The sequence below is a fragment of the Sinocyclocheilus rhinocerous genome, unplaced genomic scaffold (genome assembly GCF_001515625.1).
Source record: "Sinocyclocheilus rhinocerous isolate Xijiao unplaced genomic scaffold, SAMN03320098_v1.1 scaffold231, whole genome shotgun sequence".
In the NCBI taxonomy this organism is placed as follows: Eukaryota; Metazoa; Chordata; class Actinopteri; order Cypriniformes; family Cyprinidae; genus Sinocyclocheilus; species Sinocyclocheilus rhinocerous.
In genome coordinates, this window is record NW_015640454.1 from 564,018 (window position 1) to 585,743 (window position 21,726).

The 21,726-nt window shown below is 32.8% G+C and overlaps 1 protein-coding gene across 1 annotated transcript in view; it reads right to left on the minus strand.

Annotated features, from left to right (window-relative positions):
* The window catches only part of LOC107752963 (electrogenic sodium bicarbonate cotransporter 1-like), a 53,618-nt gene that overhangs the window by 10,744 nt on the left and 21,148 nt on the right, over positions 1 to 21,726 (minus strand). Inside the window, exons 6-19 of the mRNA XM_016569049.1 lie at positions 17,829 to 17,989; positions 16,621 to 16,800; positions 15,000 to 15,095; positions 14,639 to 14,715; positions 11,888 to 12,045; positions 10,868 to 10,955; positions 10,621 to 10,775; positions 10,000 to 10,125; positions 8,647 to 8,821; positions 6,033 to 6,166; positions 4,498 to 4,766; positions 2,927 to 2,985; positions 2,541 to 2,729; positions 1,261 to 1,374 (exon numbers count right to left, since the gene is read on the minus strand). Of these exons, the coding sequence (XP_016424535.1) occupies positions 1,261 to 1,374; positions 2,541 to 2,729; positions 2,927 to 2,985; positions 4,498 to 4,766; positions 6,033 to 6,166; positions 8,647 to 8,821; positions 10,000 to 10,125; positions 10,621 to 10,775; positions 10,868 to 10,955; positions 11,888 to 12,045; positions 14,639 to 14,715; positions 15,000 to 15,095; positions 16,621 to 16,800; positions 17,829 to 17,989 (1,981 nt within the window). The remainder of the gene's footprint in view (positions 1 to 1,260; positions 1,375 to 2,540; positions 2,730 to 2,926; positions 2,986 to 4,497; positions 4,767 to 6,032; positions 6,167 to 8,646; positions 8,822 to 9,999; positions 10,126 to 10,620; positions 10,776 to 10,867; positions 10,956 to 11,887; positions 12,046 to 14,638; positions 14,716 to 14,999; positions 15,096 to 16,620; positions 16,801 to 17,828; positions 17,990 to 21,726) is intronic.

A 21,726-nucleotide genomic window follows, 5' to 3' on the forward strand; every position in this document is an offset into this window, starting at 1 on the left:
AAAAAAAAAACATGCATATATATTTATATTACACTTACTGTATTTTGAATATAATATTTTATTATATATTTTTATTATATACTTTTTTATTTTTTGATAAATGTACATATTCATTATTTTTTTCTTATATATATTTTATTATTTTATAATATATATATTATACACACACACATATATATATTTATATATATATATTTAATTATATATTTTTACATTTAAATTACACACATATTTTATATTTTATACAACATATATGTTACAGTATATACAGTCAAACCAACATTTATTCAGACGCCTTCAACATTTCTCACATTATCACAGTTTATTCGCTATAGTTTAGAAAATGGTAATAAAATATGACAGGAACTCAGAGTTAAACTTAAATTTATCTTGATAATGTCAGCTAACAATTAAGCAAAACATGGTCTGGTCTGAATAATTTTTGGTCCCAAATTTGTATCAATTTTACTGTTAGTCCACTGTATGAAGAATTTCTGGGTATAAAATATCACAGTTTACTTTATTTTGCTATCCTCACTTACATAAATGAACTATAGTGTCCTGCACCCACTAGTAAAAAAAATATCAAAAATTATATCTGGTGTCTGAATATTTTTTGGTTTGACTGTACATATATGCATTTTAAATATATATTTAAATAATTTATATATAAACATGCACAGTACATACAGTATGTAAAGATATATACACATACATATATATATATATATTTATGTATTTAAATTAATAAATATGTAGTATACAATATTTAATTTAATACAATATTTTATAAATTCAACATTTGTTTTAGCATGACAAGGGCGGCACTTTATAATAACTTTCATCAGCAAACATTATGTAAATGTATGCACATTATGTAGTTTATCTACATTCAAATAGAAATATGAGCATAATAATTACATTTGAAACTAAATTATCTATTGATCTGTTATATATTATATCATGTATTATGGTTTGTTAACATTACTAATGAAAGTTACATTGATTCAGCTTGTGCCGATACAGATTTTGCGGTAACAATACGAGCACTGGATTCTCACAGGACGCACAGTTGTGTCTGTTTGTGACACACACGTATTAGAGGTTTCAAGTGTCGGACTTCAGTGAGTGGATTGAAGGTATGATAATAATAATATATGTAATAATAATAACAATAATAATATGGTACTATTAAAGTATTACTGTAACATAGAAGTTCCCTCACAAAGACATTAAACCATTCATCACACACATACACACCTTGAATTCACTTGGCACTAGTAGTTTTGGTGTATCCACACCGACGAGCGCGTCCACACCACAGAAGATCAAAATGGCCAGAATAATGGCGAAATCACTGATCAGTTTGCGGACCTGCGAAATATAATCAACCATTCAGCATATGAATTCACATTAACAGTTCAAATAGTTCAGATTATGAACAAATAACACAGGCCTTTTTTTCAGCATCGAGATTTTATATTTATTTTATTATTTATTTTATGTTTCTCAAATAAAATAAAACAAATAACTTTTAAATATGAAGATTTTTCTCTGAAAACAATTATTAATGTTAATGTAGTACTTTTATTATGTAACGCTTGGCCTTATCTGATGCATTACAATTATATTATTATATAAATAATTACAAACAGCATGTATAATAATTATACAAAATGTGAATTATATGATTTATAACAAAAGAGCTATAATAAAATGTACAAATCTGCATGAAGAAAAACATTAGTTATTTGTTAAATGCAATACTCAACTGTGATCAGTATTTTTTTTTTTTTTAAGATTTAATAATTATAATTTTTAATATAAATGCATAAAGGGAAAAGTCACCATCTCTTTTATCTTTTTTTTCATGGCTCCCATTTAAAAAAACAAAACAAACAAAAAAAACAATAGGATTTGATCTCTAAAATAAAATAAAATAAAAAAATAAAATAAAATAAAATAAAATAAAATAAAATAAAATAAAATAAAATAAAATAAAATAAAATAAAATAAAATAAAATAAAATAAAATAAAATAAAATAAAATAAAATAAAATAAAATAAAATAAAATAAAATAAAATAAAATAAAATAAAATAAAATAAAATAAAATAAAATAAAATAAAATAAAATAAAATAAAATAAAATAAAATAAAATAAAATAAAATAAAATAAAATAAAATAAAATAAAATAATTTCAGTCGTGGTATTGAAGGTGGAGAGAGCACTGTACATTCACTCCCCCCACCTACAATCCCTGCCGGTACGAGACTCGAACCCACAACCTTTGGGTTACGAGTCCGACTCTCTAACCATTAGGCCACGACTTCCCCCAGCTGCCAGCTGCCAAAAGATGCTTTAATTCAGAAGCAGTGAGTTTCAGATTGAAGCTTAAAGTCTGTGTGTGTGTGTGTGTGTGTGTGTGTGTGTGGGCAGGGTGTCCAAGTCCTGTGAGGATGAATATTCTCATGAGTATAGCATAAGCCAATTAAGATCCTCATTAATGAGTGATGATGACCGTGTGTGTGTATGTGTTTACCGTAGTTGGGAAAAATCGGCTGGTTTTGAACTTCTTCAGACCCATGGAGCAGGTGTATGTGCCGAAGAACAGAATGAAGGACATCAGTGTGATATCAGGGACGTATTCACACGCCGGGCCCACCAGCTGACCGCCCCACTCCAAACACTCAGAACGAGTCAAAGACGCCCAGGTCGCGTTCAGATGTTGCTGTGCAAACACAAACATGAACAATTATCCTCATTCATATCAATAAAAAACGTTTTAGTCTTTTTAAATATCATATGTGTTGTATATGTGCAGTAACTTGCCAGAAATGGCAGTTTTTATTTTATCTGAGTGTACTGATGCATTGTGGGTATTTTAATAATTTAATAATGATCAACACAAACACACAGAGCATCTACCTGTCCAGTGCTGTTCATCAGGACCTCCATCTTCTCCATGTACAGAGCTGAAATGTTGCCTTTTGAATCAAAGACACAAAAGATGAGTTTAGTTTTATATTAAACCTGATGTTGAATGTCAGTTTCTCACTCACTCATTTTCTTGATTACTATTTTGTCATGTTTTCTAATAAGAATATACAAGTCATGTGCAAAACTGAAAGAAAATGTAAAACATTCAAAGTAACAATTTGTCAATAGGGTAAAAAATCTTTTAAATATTACAATATTTTCTCTGAAAGAATTGATGTTAATATATTACTATTAGTATATTAATATATTTAAATAAATAAATAGCATGTGTAAAATGTAAAATATTTAAACAAATAACAATTTGTCAATAGCTTAAAAAACGTTTAAATATAATATTTTCTTTAAAAAAAAGAATGAATGTTAATATATTACTATTAATACATTATTTATAAAAAATAAATAAACAAATTAATTAATAAGACAGAGATAAGAAAGAAATAAAGAAATTGATCTGTAAAGTAAATATGAAAGAAAACATAGCATGTATAATAATTTTAGAAAATGTGAATTATATGATGTGAATTATAAAATATGAAAAATTCAAAAAAGTAACCATTTGTCAATAGAGTAAAAAAAGAATAAACTTTTAAATATTAAGATATTTCTCTGATATATATTTCTCTGAAAACAAGCATTTATGTTACTATATTACTACTATTACAAAAATAGAAAAATAAAAATATAAATAGCATGTATAAAAATTCGAAAAGAAATGCGAATGACTAAAAAAAGCTATAATAACTGAAAATGTACCAGTCTCCAATTAAAAACGAAGAAAAGCACATCAGGAAACTCTACTGTATGTTGCAGTGTTAAATGCAACACTAAATAATCAGAAATCAAACACAAAACATTTTCTTAATGAGTATTATGTGTTATTTTCTAATAAGGATATCAAAATCATGTGCATAATTGAAAGAAAATGTAAAACATTCAAACAAAGTAACAACTTATCAATAAAATTTCTTTTAAATATTAAGATATTGCTCTGAAAACAAGTATTTATGTTACTATATTACTACTATTACAAAAATAAATATATAAAAAGCATGTATAAAAATCCGAAAAGAAATGTGAATTACATGATTTATAAAAAAGCTATAATAACTGAAAATGTACCAGTCTCCGATTAAAAATGCCTCACGAAGAAAAGCACATCAGGAAACTCTACTGTATGTTGCAGTGTTAAATGCAACACTAAATAATCAGAAATCAAACACAAAACATTTTCTTAATCAGTATTATGTGTTGTTTTCTAATAAGGATATCAAAATCATGTGCATAATTGAAAGAAAATGTAAAACAATAAAAAAAACTTTTAAATATTAAGATATTGTCTCTGAAAACAAGCAATAATGTTAATATATTATTAATATTATTGTAATATATCAATAATAATAGCATTAATAAAAATGTAATGAAGATTATATAAAAACGGATTATTTTTGGCACAAACACTTTTCTATCTGACCGTCTTCTTCACTCAGTCATCGTCTCACCGTCTGGAGGACTGCAGTGGCATCCGTACTGCGTGACCAGGTCCATGTTGAAGTCTGAGTTGATTGGATGATGGTGAGCCAGTTTGAGCATTTTCTTGAAGGAGTCGTAGATGAAGATGAAGCTGATGAGAGCAGAAAACCCCTCCTCTGTGAAGCGGGTGAAGTACTGCACCAGGAAGCTGGCGTCTGTGGCGACCAGGACCAGACACAAGAAAGCAGACCACAGACCGATCCACAGCCGGAACTCCAGATAGTCGAAATCATTATCCCTGAACCAATCAAAAACACACATCACCGTCACCCACGAAGCAATCAACCCGTGACAAGATAAGAAAAATAGGTTTGACTAACAATATGTTTGAAATGTCATACAATCCACTGGTTTTGAAACATACTGAGTATGCAAATGTTCTTTTTGCATAGATTACCTGGATAGCCTTTTTTTTTTTTTTTACTCAAAACATTTAATATATAACCAGAGCACCCATGTACCACTGATCCCATAATGCAATGCTCTAAACTGAAATCAATAATATATATGTACATATATATTTACATTTGATTAAATATATACATATACTATTTTTTTCAAGTCATATTATATTATTTATGGTCCTATATTGTGTATTGTTATATGGATTACTTTCCAAAAGATATTTTTCTTATGCTATTTGTGTTACAGACTGAATCCAGTCTTTATTGATTAGAAAGTACTAATATGTTAGCATGTTACATCTGACTCATCCAATATATTACATGTATATTACATCCATTCTAGACTCAGCGCTTTAGATGGAAACCCCCAGAGAAGCTGAACTGATACACGGTAGCAGAAGCAGACATGAAATCTGACTCAATTATTCATAATGGAACATAAACACAGAAACCTGAAACCTCAAAGACAGAGAGCGAGAGAGACAGAGAAAGACAGAGAAATGTATTCATGCACGCACACACACACACACACGCACACAGAAACAGACAGACGAGACCTTGGCGGAAACGGGAAAACAATAAGATGTATCTTGATTCTAGATAACTCAGAACGTATTGTGCTTCTGATGACACACAACTACAAGAGTTCCAGGAAATGCTGCTTGTTTTTGGTCAAACTAAATATGACACATCAATACAGAAAGGAAGTATAAACTCTGTAGATTTACAGTCTGGGTTTGTGGATGGATCCGAATCCAAGCTGATGTTCAAACATCATTCTCTAACTAAATGTGAAACAGATAAGCTTGGCTATAAAATCTGAGTGGAATAAATCATATATTCAGAATCAGATTCCTGGGCACCACCATCTCTCAGGACCTGAAGAGGGACACTCACATAGACTTCCTTCGCCAGCTAGTAACACTTAATAAATATAAAATGTGTAATATATATATTATAACACATTTTATATTTCACCACATATCACATTTTGTCTAACAAATACTGTTAACAAAATCGTCCCACTGATGGCTTGCTGTTTTTTATTCTGAACTTATGTGCCATGCTTTTGTACGCATCTGTGTGTACGTGACACCCACTTGCTGAAGTTAAAGAGCAGTCGCTCAAAGACGAGCACGGGTCCGGTGCTGCTCAGGATAGTCAGAGGTTGACCCGCAAACAGACAGAACACAGCACCAGCCAACGCCGTCCCAACAAAACTCTCCAACACGCCCTGCACAGACAGACAAACACACAGACGTCAAGCGGAAAAACTAAAGCCAAGGCAGTGTATTTGAAGGTAATTTCTTAGTGATAGCACTAAAAGGGGAACTCTTATCAGATTTAAGATATGTGACGGCAGCTGCTTCTTGACGAGCACATTTCTGCCTGACAGTCAGATCTGAAAGCGCTTATTCAGACAAATGCCTGGAGTTTTCTCAGGTAAGCATCACTATTAAACTTAAAGGGATAGTTCACCCAAAAATGAAAATTTGATGTTTATCTGCTTACCCCCGGGGCATCCAAGATGTAGGTGACTTTGTTCCTTCAGTAGAACACATTTGATGATTTTTAACTTTAACCGTTGCAGTCTATCAGTCGTATAAAGCATGGCAATGGTAACAAAATCTATGAGAGTAAAAAAAAACATGCACAGACAAATCCAAATTAAACACTGCGGCTCGTGACGACACATTGATGTCCTAAGACACGAAACGATCGGTTTGTGCCAGAAACCGAACAGTATTTATATAATTTTTTACCTCTAATACACCACTATGTCCAACTATCTTTGGGCGCACGCACGGCATCCGGTGCGTGAGGTGTGTACGCACTCTGGCGTAGTTTACGTTAATGGGTGTGTTGATATCCAGCCGAAGAGCAATCAACCATAACTTCAGGCGAGCAGGCTCAGAAGTTGGGAATACGTGGAAAGTCACCACTCCCGAATGAGTTTGCGCGAGAGAACGTAATCTTTTAGTTTAAAGTCGGTTTGAACAATCCGGATAAGCGCAAGTAAGTACCATTTTGATTAGCCGTCGTACCTACAATGACTATGCACTGTGTAAACAATGAGTGACGTATACGCGCGAGAGAACACTTCCGGCGCTTGCGTAAACTACGCCAGAGCGCGTACACACCTCACGCACCGGATGCCGTGCGCGCACCCAAAGACAGTTGGACATAGTGGTGTATTAGAGGTAAAAAAATTATATAAATACTGTTCGGTTTCTCGCACAAACCGATCGTTTCGTGTCTTAGGACATCAATGTGTCGTCACGAGCCGCAGGGTTTAATTTGGATTTGTATAATGCATTATTACTATTATTATTATTAATAGAAGTCATATTAACAATAATAATAATTGACTTAATATTATAATTAATAATAATAATACATGTAAATTATATAATAAATAGCAATTAATGAATTATTATTATATTGTTGTTTTATTTTAATATATTTAATTTTTATTTATTTAGTGAACAATGAACCATTAAAATGATAAACAGCCTACAGATGGATGGGAAATTTATTAATTGTGATTATTATGAATGTGATTATTGTATTCATTCATTTTGTTGTATTAATTTAGAATAATCATAATAATAATAATAGTAAAAATAATGCATTTAAAAATTAAATAATAATAATAATAATAATCTATTTAAATTAAATAAATAATAATAATAATAATAATTTTAGTTGTATTATTATTATATTTTATTATTAAACTTTTTATTGTTTATTATTAATGCAATAATTCATTGAAATAATATATTTAAATAGGACATAAATAATAATAATCTATTTAAACAGTAAATAATAATAATAATACTTAATAAAGTAATTGCTTTTTATCAACTGATTAATTATTAATTATTTATTAAACACTGATTTATTTTCTTGTTTTGCTCTCTCTACTGTTTCATAAACGCAATAACTGATAAATAATAATGATTTTACCCTTTTTTACCATTTCTCGACTTAAACTGTCCAAAATCCAAAAACTCAAGACTTGATAGTTCAGTTTTGGTGAGTTATCACAGCATATATAATTGTTCTGCATTTGTGTTTACATATCCAATATATTTACATATTTTCATCTTTAATGTTTTTTAAACATATGAGACAAAAAAAAAATATCTATTCACCAACCTGCAACCTTCACCTAAAGCTTTAATATCTGAGGCAGGCTTTGTAGGGAAAGGCCAGAGGTCACAAGAAGGATTCCGTTAGAGGGATTTTTCCGACATGTATTTATGTGATTTTATGTGTGTGTTAGTGTGTGTGTGTGCTCGTGTGTAATCTGAGGATATTTATAGCTGATCCTCATTAGCCTGCGCCATATTCATGCACTGCTAAATATATGCGCAAACTCTCAGTCACTGCACAACGCACAATCCTGACACTATTTATACACACAGTTGTTCGAAGAAAAGTCACTCTCAGTATAGCACGGATCAAATGCCAACATGCAACATGTACATCTGTTTCCAAACAGCCGATCTAGGAGACACATGACATATATTTGACGTGACATGTTTAGTAATCAAGCAGCTATCTGTGGCCTTCAAATCCCCGGAGCCATAAACACAATGTCAGCCAAATTTTATTTCCAGAAGCTCCCGAATAAACCTAGCTGAGCCAAACCGTCTGACACTAGTTCAGTACAAACTCACGACGGTCAGAAAAAGACTTGAAGCGTCAAACCTGCATGTTGTCAGTGGCGTCTCCCAGCAGCCCTCCGAAGGTGATGGCGTTTGTTACGGTTCCCAGGTAAATGAACAAGATGGCAGACAGAGACTGAATGTTGAGAGCGTCGTAAAAGTCACTCGCGTAAAACGGGAGCTTCCTCTTGACGTCCAGAACGAGGCCGCCGCAAAACCTACGAGAGAAAGAGATTGTTTTCTTACTGGAAAATGTTTTGGCAGGTAACCAAAAAAAAATTTAAAAATTTGTTTTCCCTACACAATCGTATGGAAGCCCGTTTCCGCCACTGAATTAAAAATAAAACAAGGTAATTGCGACTTTTTATCTCACAATTCTGACTTTTTTTTCCTCAGAATTGCGAGTTCATATCTCGCAATTCTGACTTTATAACACGCAATTGCGAGTTATAAAGTTAAAATTGTGAGTTATAAAGTCAAAATTGCGAGTTATAGAGTCAAAATTGCGAGAAAAAAACTAAAAATTGCGACTTTATATCTCGAAATTCTGACTTTATTTCTCAGAATTGCGAGTTATAAAGTTGCAATTGCGAGAAAAAAAGTCAGAATCGCAAGTTTATATCTCGCAATTCTAAGAAATAAAGTCAGAATTGTCGCAATTCTGACATTTTTTCTCGCAATTGCGAGTTTATATCAAACAATTCTGAGAAAAAAAAAGTCAGAATTGTGAGATAAAAAGCAATTACCTTTTTTTATTTTTTTATCTAGTGGCAGAAACGGGCTTCCATACAATCGTTCAAAATATTTTTGGGAAAGAAATTAATACTTTTATTCAGCAAATACAATTTAAATTGATCAAAAGTAACAGTAAAAGACATTTATAATGTTACAGAAGACTTTTATTTCAAACAAATGCTATTCTTTTGAACTTTCTTTTCATCACAGAATCCTAATCATGGTTTCCACAAAAAATATAAATTTTCAACATTAATAATCAGAAATGTTTCTTGAGCAGCAAATCAGTATATTAGAATGATTTCTGAAGGATCATGTGACACTGAAGACTGGAGTAATGATGCTGAAAATTCAGCTTTGCATCACAGGAATAAATTACATTTTATAGTATATTCAAATTTAAAACGGTTATTTTAAATTGTAATAATATTTGACAATTTAACTGTTTTTACTGTATTTTTAATAAATGCAGCCTTGGTGAGCAGAAGAGACTTCTTTCAGAAAAATTTAAAAAATCTTACCGACCCAAACATATGAATGACTATGTAAATACAATAACTGCAATTTTCACAGTGCAGAAAAAACATAAAATCACTTCAACTGTGCTAATTGTTAAACTAAGTGCTCATGAACATGTATTTGTGCTTATTCATATACTTACCTGCCGGTAAATTTGAGTTCATCACCAACCGCGTGGCCACCGCCGCCGCCGCCGCCTCCTGGACTCCCGTCATGAGGAGCTCCGCCGTTCATCTGAAGACCTTCCCCTCCAGCAATAATGTTTTTACTGAAAACACACACACACACACATCTACTCAGGTTTTTGTTTTAATGTTACCCAATTTGATGATGCTGATTTAAACAATATCAACAAAACAAAAGCAGTCAAATGTTAAATGTTTTGGTTTTAATGACAATAGAAGTACTGCATGTATTGCAATTGAGTGGAAATCAGAATTAGGCATAAAATAATTTTCTTCAGAATCATTAATAGATGTGCAAATCCTGAAATTGAACAAAGAGTTGTAATCTGGCTCAGATTCAGACAGGAGTCGTGTCTCTGTATCAGTTTTTCTGCTGATTAAGGGATAAAACAAGACTTCATCACCTTACAAATGTTTGTCAAAAGCAAAAATGCTACAAAATGCATCATATTTTGTGAGAAAGACTGACATGCTCAAGCAAAACAGACACTATTTTTGGAACCAGTACCTCAAAATTAGTAACAAGCAAGTATTGGATTTCATTCAGCACATATAATGCAGGGCGGTGTGGTAAGTACCGTTTATCTGCAGACGGGATGGATTTAGGAGGTTCGATCCTGATATCAGGGTCCCATTCTCCTGGAGGAAGCACAATGACTTCATCCAGGAACTCATCAATGCCTGCCAGCAGGTCACCGCGGTCTTTCGCTTTATAAGCTATGTCATGAAACACCTGCAGGAGCCGAAAGCACACAGCGTTAGGTCACAGTTCAGCTAATATCACCGGAGGAACACTAAACACTGTTAGCATGCAAATAAACACACCTCATCAGACATGAGCGTGGCGATGGCACGTCCGATCTCATGGTATGATTTGGCCTTTCCTTTGGGCCCCAGCAGAATAAAAAGGAACCTACAAATACAAATAGATACTGTTATTACTATATTAATGGATTTATGAATTGCACAGCTTTAAAGGAACACTTCACCCAAAAATGATAATTTGCTGAAAATGTACTCACCCTCAGGCCATCCAAGATATAGATTAGTTTTTTTTTTTGATCAGATTTGGATAAATTTAGCATCACATCACTTGCTCACCAGTGTATCCTCTGCAGTGAATGGGTGCCGTCAGAATGAGAGTTCAAACAGCTGATAAAAACATCACAACAATCCTCAAGTAATCCACACCACTCCAGTCCATCAGTTAATGTCTTGTGAAGTGAAAAGCTGCGTGTTTGTAAGAAACAAATCCATCATTAAGGTGTTTTTAACTTCAAAACCATTGCTTCCTGCTAAAATACAGGTCATCGACTGATAATATTGCTTTCTCTACTGAAAAAGTTGTCTCGTCTGAATCAGGAGAGAAATATGCTCAGATCAAGCACCGTTTACAAGGCAAAAACAGTCCAAAGCAGTTACAAATACAACTATGTCAGAGTATTTTGATGTGAGAGGACAACAGGGGATGGACTTTTTCGCTGGAGGAAGTGTTATTATGGATTATGGACTATATTTTGGATAGAAGCGACGGTTTGAAGTTAAAAACGTCTTAATGAAGGATTTGTTTCTTACAAACACACAGCTTTTTACTTAACAAGACATTAATTGATGGACTGGAGTGGTGTGGATTACTTATATTTATCAGATGTTTGGACTTTCATTCTGACGGCACCCATTCACTCCTGAGGATACACTGGTGAGCAAGTGATGTAATGCTGAATTTCACCAAATCTGATGAAGAAACAAACCCATCTACATCTTGGATGGCCTGAGGGTGAGTACATTTTCTGTAAATTTGCATTTTTGGGTGAACTATTCCTTTCATTACAGTGAGCATGTTACCGTGTGGGAACAGGAACCTCGGTGAGTCCTCCTAACATGACGGCCTGCTGAAGACGCACAAACGCCACGAAGGGAGCGTCCAGAAAGTCCACCTCGCCGACCAGAACGTTTGACGCTTCTGCATCCCGGGGAACCTTCTTCATGAACTTATTATTCAACTAGAAAGAGAAACCATAAGAAAAAGATGGAGATTTTTCACTAAATTAACTTGGTTAATAACAGGATAATAAATTGCTTGTGATGTTACTCATTCATAAATCACTTTGGATAAAAGCATCTGCTAAAAGACTAAACGTAAATGCTATAAAACAATGACAACAGCCATATAAAAAGATAAAGAAATTATCGGAATAAACAAATTGAAATATTTAATATAGTAGAGTAACTGTAGGCTGTTAAATAAATAAATAAATATTTTAATATTTCAAAAATATTAAATATTCATGTATTTAACATTTTGAATTATATTTTGTTTTAATATTTTCAGGTTTCGTTTTTTTTGTAGTAATTTTGTTATGTGTATTTGATATTTTTTATTAGTTTTTGTTTCTCTCAAATATTTCTATTTCTACTTTATTTTAATTACTGTTTTAAATTTAGTAATTTTAATACTTCAACTTATGTTGTTTTTACATTTTAATTCAATTTTTGTTTTACGCTTTTCATCTAATATTTATATTTACATTATCTCAGCTTTATATCAAACAATAAAAATGATTTGTAATAGTTTAATGTTTTATTTAACAATAACAACACTTTTCCAGACTCTTAATTTTAATGCATGCAGTAATATTTCTGTTGCATGCAGTCAGTTACCACAGAAAATAAATCATTTTGTAAAGCATATTTAAAGTAACACATTTACAATGGAAGCATAAAGTTGTTCAGCATATCTCACTATATATTATATGCTCTGACCCATATTCAAATCTACTGTCTATTCCTTTCACATAAACACCATAAAAACAGAAAAAGCTACAACCAAGTACAACGATTTAATAAAGAATTTATCAAAAGAAGCAATAAGTTTCTTTATGAGATCATATTTATGAGGTCATATTTCAGTGGAATATAAAAGTCTGATAAGATTCAAACAGTGTGCAAAGAAACAAGCTCACAACTAGCATAAACAAAAGCACTTCATTAGCGATAAATACTGGGATGACATACAGCCTGAACACACACAGACACAAAAGAGGCCTTGTGTGTGTGTGTGTGTGTGTGTGTGTGTGTGTGTGTGTGTAATGTTTGCGGTTTGGCTGATTTTCATCTGAGGTTATCAGTATAATTACTGCAGTAGCGTGAATTATACACAACAAGAGCTCTGTGCGATTGACAAGGCTCTCCCGCTAATCCACAAATATTGACGCAACTGATGACAGCGGCTCAGTTTTGTCCTCGTGTGAAAGAGAGCCACTGAGTTTCAATTGTGTGCTACTTTTGAAAAGGAGTTTCTTTTGTCCTTTTGCACTCATTCCCATTCTAGAGATGTCACACCCAGGGCTGAAGCCTTCCTCACCAAACTTCCCACCAGAGAAACAGGCATCAATCGTGTCTGGATATGAACGCTTGGTGGGAGAATCACACAAAACCTGATAGAAACACACCTGGCTCATATCTCACTACAAAATAACACAAAACTGTCAAGAAAATTAAGCCTATTTTAAAACCATTAAGACATTACTTTCATTGCAATTAAGCACATTTGCCAATGATTCTCATTAGCATAATGCAAAAAAAAAAACTAAAATTATTATTAATATTAGTTAAATGTAAATAATAATAAGAATAATTGTTAATATTTTAAATAAATATGCATTATTATTATATTATTGAATTACGAAGCATGTATATTTTTATTTATTATAATATATATTAATTTAAATATCATTATTATAGGTGTTGTTGTTATTTAAAATATTATATATAAAATTATTTATCATTATAAAAGTAGTTTAAAGTTCAATCAGTATAATCAAACACAGCTGGACTCAGATGAAGGTGTAGAACCATCTCAAGGATGATCAGAAGAAATGGACAGGACCTGAGTTAAATATATGAGTGTCACAGCAAAGGGGGTGAATACTTAGGACCATGTGATATTTCAGTTTTTCTTTTTTAATAAATCTGCAAAAATGTCAACAATTCTGTGTTTTTCTGTCAATATGGGGTGCTGTGTGTACATTAATGAGGAAAAAAAATTAACTTAAATGATTTTAGCAAATGGCTGCAATATAACAAAGAGTGAAAAATGTAAGGGGGTCTGAATACTTTCCGTACCCACTGTATATATCATGGTAGTATTTGCTGATTTACATTTTTTTTTAAATAATTTAAAAAAATCTAATGAGAATAACCACTGAGAATAATAGGATTTATATTTATTTATATTACTATATTTATAAAATGTCTGTATACACTGTAAAAAAATTCATGTTTAATTCAATGTGTGGCTTGCAGATTCTTTGTAAATATTTCTGAAATTTACTAACAATTTCTGAGTGAAAATGCAACACCTAATTAATTCATTCATTGTGTATCAGTATCAGTAATTATATATTATATAAATATCTTATTTATGTATGTATGTATGTACGTATGTATGTATATATATATATTTTTTATTTTTATTTTTTTTCATGAGATCCACCCTGGCCCAATAATATTCTTCTTGCAGAATGAATATATACTTCCACATGTGGCAAAACTGTTAACACACTTACATTTGCACAGAAACACACTTCACAGTACCTGGTCTTTCTCAGGTTTGTCTGAGAGATCGTTCAGGCTGTTGGAGGTCAGGTTACGATGCGCCGTGGTTGGACTACCTGTAGAGGTCACACAAGGTCAAAGGTCAAACATTGATCAGCTGCTCAAATGCTAAAACACTTTGTGGAAAACACAGAAACATCTACATCTCCATAGATTCATTTAGTAACTTTAGTTATTGTGCACATACAAAATTATTAATTTCTGTCTTTATCTGCAGATTTACAGTAGACTAGAGCTGCTCTTTTAAAGAGAGCCAGACTACAGGATCATTCTCCATCTGTAGACTCACAGAGGAGCAAATCTAGCATGAATCAGTCTGAATCTTCAGCTACAGACTTACAGAGAAGTCCCATGCTGTTGCTTCTCTGCATCTGAATTTGCTCGTCAGGATCAAAGTTGGCAAAGCAAGGCACAGAGTGATCGAGAGGACTGCGCGCTTCACGCACACACACAGAAAGACAGGAAGACAGAGCGCATGCATGCCAATCAAGACACGTGGGAGGGACGAGAGACAGGGAAGAGAGAAAAGAAAGCATTAGAGCAGAGAAATCCAGTACAAATCTGCTTCAAAGAGCTGATTCAGAATTCAATTGGAGCATTAAATAAAAATGTAAATAGACATCATTTAGGAAAGCCAAGCACAGTTTGAAAAGAAGACAACAAAATCTTGTGAGAGAACAAGATATTTCTGAAACAGGAGAAACCTGGGGAAGCTTCGAAACGGCTGCTTTGAATCTAAGCTATACATATTTATAAATAATATATTTATACATTGTTTAAAAAAAATCTTGAAAATTAAAAAAAAAAAATCATGAATATTAATAAATAGTTCAAGTTGAATTTAACGGTTAAATAGTTGAATAAGTTAAATATCTGAATTTAATTAAAAATTATTTAAAATGTTGAAAAATAAAATAAAATAAAATAAAATAAGCCAATGAATTTTCTTCCTTTTTATGAGTGGTTCATTTGTATAAAAAAAATCCACAACAATTCCCTAAAATAAATAAAAAGGATTTCAAATGTCATGCGTTTGCACAAGAGCGCATTTGATTATTCCCTCTGCTTGCTTGACTGTGCATGTGCAGTACATTAAAAACAGCCATTTAGCATTACAACAAATACCTTGTTTCTAGAAAAAGCTACAATATTATGAAAACATCAGATCTATTGTCACGCTATATTTCTTGACATTCATTTCTAGTTCTTCAACATTAAAGTCAAAACAAGACACATTTCCTTTTTATAATGAGATGTTTTTCCATGTCATGAATCTGATTGTGAAATGTGTCTCTATATGGTAGCTGGGGGGAGGGGCTAAAAATAAAAGGCCTTGATGATGTCAGCAGAAAAGGAAAGTCATTTCAAAAGCAAAGTTTTTGATGGAGGATTATGATAACAAACATGTTGTTCTTTAAATAATGTGAACCAAAGAATCACAATAAGACCAAGTGCATTAACAAAGAAAAAAGGCTCCGTTCTGATTTCATGTTGAATTTAAGTTAGCTAGCTTGGTTGGTTACTCCCTAAAACTGAAGTGAAAAATGATTAGATTGGAACTAAAGTATCAACATGTTACTTTTATTTAGAAAAAGGCACTATCAGGAATTTCAGAAGTCAAAACATCTTCAGCATTAACATGTCTGGAGGTTTCTAAAGGTTTCTAGTTCATCCTGGGAGGGTCTGAGGTTTGACTGCTGTGAAAATATCAAAACCAACTGCATCTCATCAGCACATTTGATCACTTGTGAATTTGAAACATCAAAGTATTGCCAATTTTGCAATGTGCAAATCTGCTTGTTATTTTACCCACAAGGCATCTGCTATGAATGCAACCTCTTGTAAACCGAGCGAGAGACGCTGCTGATGGACGGATGATAGATGCTGGTGGTGAAAGCGAGAGGAGAGATGTGGAAAGCGATAGAGTGTAAGAGAGAGGGTTAATGTGGCAGCTGTGTTACCGTTCTCCTGGCTGCTGAACAGACGACTTGCACTCGACACGCTTTTGCCGATGTCTGCCAGAGAACGCAGGTTGGACTTCTTGGTCTGGTGGCGATGTTTCCGCAGCAAAGTGTAAATGACCATCTCCTTCAGATCGGCCTTTAGCTGCCCGCTCTCAATCTGACTGTCAGTGATCATTTCTGAAAGACAGAGACACATCTCATCAGGCATCTACTGGTGCTTTAAGCAGGGTTTCTGATGATTTCCGGTTTAAAGCAGGTTTTATTAAAGGAAATTTATGACCAAATAAAGGAAAAAATGGAATGTTAAATAAATAGGAATAAATGGAAGGGGACACAATGATATGTTATTAAAATTGAAAAATAATATAATAAAATAAAATAAAATAAAAATAAATGTAGCACTTAACTAAGAATTTTGCTACAAGAAGGAAGACATAAAATGCCAATTATTCTTCATTTTTTTGCACATTTATTTCACTAAAACAAAAAAAATCATAAATACTTAAAAAAAAAAAAAAAAAACAGTAGAAAACACAAATTTATATAAGTGAGTTTAATTTTTTTTTTTTATTAATTCTAGGAAAATAATTACAAATTATTAAAAATTTTGAAAAATAAAAGCACTTAACTAAGAATTTCGCTACAACGAAGAAAGACATAAAATGCCAATTATTCTTTTTTCCTTTTGGTTTGCAAATTTATTTTACACTAAAAAATACAAAAAAAAAACAGTAGAAAACACTCTAATTTACATAATTGAGTTTAATTAAAAATAACAAATGATAAAAAAATAAATACAAATTACTACAAATATTGAAAAAAAAGTTTAGCATTGAATAATTTCACTTCAAGAAAGATGATAAAAATGCCAATTAATCTTTTTTTCATTTTTATGGGACTATTTCATTTATATGAACAACCTGAACCAACGGATTCCCTAAAATATTAAATAAAAAGTTTTTTTTTATTGATTATTCCCTCAGCTTGCTTGACTGTAAACCTGCATGTATAGTGAGTTAAAAATATGTAATGTATGTAATTGTAATTTTTTAAGACCTGCAAAAACCCAGTTTAAGGAACCCAGAAACTAAAACACTGGTTTGAATATTTTTTTAACCTCTAAAGAACCCCATACAGCCATAAATGGTTCTTGAAGAAGCTTTATTTCTAAGAGTGCTGGATCATGTGCTGAAGAGCAGTTTTACCGACGATCTGCTGAAGTGAGTTGGCCTCCATGTCCAGCTTGATGGTTCCTTTCTCGATGCAGTTTTTCAGCTGGAAGAGTGAGTGAAGAGACAGAGTGGCTACATGAGGTTTACTCCACCGTTCTCCACCCTTCTCCACCTTCTCCTCAAACTTTATCCATCTGGGAAAAACACACACAACACACATAAACGTACTGACAGCAACTAAACAATATTTAAAGCACTGAAGTGACTTCAGTTCACTTTTTAAAAATACCATGAAAATACCATGTTTTTGGGGCATGTACCATGATAATGCCATGTTTTCTGATGTGTACAATGGGAATAGCACCTCTTTTGAACATTTAGCATCATAATACCATGCATTTTGGGCATGCACCATTATAATACCACGGTTTTACCATGGTGCAGATGAAAACGTTTTTGGCATGTTCTATGGTAAAGCCATGTTTCTATGTTAATTTTGGTCATCTACTATGGTGTACCATTCTTTGAAGTACAATTATTGAATGTTTTTTGAAAGAAATTAATATTTTTTTTCAGCAAAGATGCATTAAAGGGAAGTCGTGGCCTAATGGTTAGAGAGTCGGACTCGTAACCCAAAGGTTGTGGGTTCGAGTCTCGTACCGGCAGGGATTGTATGTGGGGGGAATGTACAGCGCTCTCTCCCACCTTCAATACCACGACTGAGGTGCCCTTGAGCAAGGCACCCTCAAATAAAAGCTTTTTTTTTAAACTTTCTATTTATCAAAGAATCCTGAAATATTTCGTTTTCACAAAAACATGAAACGGCATAACTGTTTTCAACATTGATAATAATCAGAAATGTTTCTTGAGCAGCAAATCAGCATATCAGAATGATTTCTGAAGGATCATGTGACACTGAAGACTGGAGTAATGATGCTGAAAATTCACCTTTGATCACAGGAATAAATTACATTTTAAACCATATTCAAATAGAACACAGTTATTTTTAATTGTAATAATATTTCACAATATTACTGATTTTACTGTATTTTTGATCAAATAAATGCAGCCTTGGTGAGCAGAAGAGACTCTTTCAAAAACATTTAAAAATCTTACCGACCCAAAACTTGAACAGTGATTTACATGAATACTGTAAACATTGATTATCATGGTTTTACCATCTCTGTACCATAGTACCACTACAGTAATGTTTTGTAATGTATTTTATGCTTGCAATGACATATGCATAGTATAACACATTTTATGAAGACCTTATATTTGCCTTTCTGCCAACTAACTGAAAGCTTTCTGGTGTAAAATAAGAATGAAAATGATTCAAAGCTTCTTAAAGCTCTGCTGCCGTGTTATCAGTTTACCCACGTCTGCTTGAGCGAGCATCTGTCTCAGAGAAACGATACCTAAGCACACAGATATCCTTTAGAGCTCTGTAATCTTGTGCAGAAAGGCTGTTGAGCTGAGTTTAGCCAAGCGTGCGTATGATATCCGAGACAAAAGTGATACACACACACACACACACACAGCGGCCTGTGGTTTTGATATGTTACCTGAGACACAGGTGAACCCAGAAACCCATGAGGACTCTGGGAACTCTAGCTTTGTGCATCCACACACATGCACACATGTTAAACACACTGGACTCTTTGTTTGCAAATGGTTTCATTTTTAACATGATCCATGTAGCTCTTAACATGTAAATCTGGAACATGCAAATCCAAAGAGAGAAAGAGTATATAAGAGTCGCTGCATGAAAGGAGCACCATTTGCACCATCAAATGTTTGTCCACAGCATTTGATGAAGTGAACTAAACACAAAAACCTGCTATTGACTGTTATGTGCACTTAAATTGAAAATTAATCAAAAACATATTCAATTAAATATAGTATTGTATGCTGCATTTGCATTTTAATTTGATGTATTTGCATGTCTGTGTAGCTTAAATAAAATGTGCACTGGTTTTCAGTTTGACATTATGAATCACATTTATCAAAAAATAATTCAATAACTATAAATAAAACAAAACAGGATAATCTATCCATGTGAGTTTTTATCACTATTTCCCTCAAAATAATAAGTGAAATGTTAGTTTAAATAAATAAAGAAAGAAAGAAAGAAATCTGTCATGATAAAATGTGCACCGGTTTTCACTTTCAGATTATGAATCACATTTATTTGAAACGAAACAAAACAAAATAAAAACCATCCATGTGAGTTTTTATCCTCCGTCACACTATTATTTCCCTCAAAATAGCTGTGAAATAATTGTTTTAAATGTCATAATGAAAAGGGAGTGGCATCATAAAAGTTTTCAGAAAAACTAATTTCGAAAGCTTGTTCTACTAACATTTAACATTGGTCATTTATTTTTCACGTTGGACAAGATTAGCCAAATATAACATATCCAAATCATGTTCACCCTGTCGATTATGAACATTTTTTTCAACTTTAGAAAATGGAAAATGTCACCCGTTTCATAGAATGATTCATAAACATGATTTAACTGTTAAATAAAAGTTTCATTTAGACTCAATCACTAGTTAGCAAGACCTATGTGTGTGTGTTTATGTGTGTGCTGGTCAGTCGATATGTTCATGACAGGAAAAGACCTGCAGCTCATCCGTCACTCAATACACACAGGAAATCAAAACTACTTGGACCAGATGAAAGCTGCTTTGTCTGCTTGCTCTCACGTCTTTCCCTGGTTGCTTTGTCTCTCTTGCTGTTTGAACCAAACTGGCCCAAGATCAACCGTATAACTCAGCCAGAATAGTAAATAATCACAATTTCCAAACAGTTTGGAACGTGCGTGAGTAAATGAGGGTAAGTCTTTTTTTGGTGGAGTGTACTATTCCTGAAAGTGATGAAAAAATGTAAGCATGCACCTCTCTGTTAGATCACATGCATTTTGCTTTTGTGTTATTTGTTGCGGATTTCTGCTTGACCCTTATCCTGGAGTGCAAACGCTTATCTAACAGCATACGTGAGCGGAGCATGCAGTCAGGAATGTGTGAAATCCTAAGAACAGTCAAGTGGCACACCAAAATCATGAGCACCTGGCAAATGACGCGAGTGTTGTTTTAGCAGAGGTCTCCCCCAATGAAGCGTGCGTTTCTGACCTACATATCCGTCTGAGGACAAAACAGCTGAAAAAAAATATTGGCTGAAGTTAGCCGAAATCTGGAAATCATTTTTGGGGAACTGAACTGAACAGCGAAAGTTTTGTCTGCTGTTGAGCTTTTTATAGCTGAATCAAATTTGTTCTTAGTTGACACATTTTGCTTTATTGAATCGAATCAAACACAGAACTGACTGGAGCTGAATAAGAACAATTTTCTTCAGTATAGAGCTGCTTATTGCTGAACCGGATTCGTTCATAATGAATGAATTTACACTGGTATTGAACTGAACTGAATCAAAACTGAATTGACTCAAGATGAATAACGACTCAATTGTCTTTTAGAGCTGCTTTACAACAGAAATTGAATTTGTCTCATATTTGATGAAGTTTGCAAAGTTTATTCTGTATTAAAGCGCTATAAATGTGATTTAACTGTTTCTGCAATAGAAAAATATGAACAGTAAAAGCAGCATGATAACATGATATTCTGAATTAAGACAAGCTTGCATCCCAATTTGTTTATATTTGGCCTAAATAGTATGTGAGATTAGAATTTTTTAATACTATTTAGGAATAATGTGTGAAAAATATTTTTCTTCTCCTATGACAGTGGAAGATTGACAGTTTACATTGCAGGGGTCATACTATGGATTTTTTGTTATTATTATTATTTTAATATGTTCCTTGAGGTTCACTTATAATAAAGGTTAATAAAGGTTTTTGCACAATATTTATATTAGGGCAGCGTATTGACACAAACTTCACGATTCGATTCTGATTCACAAGCTTGCGAG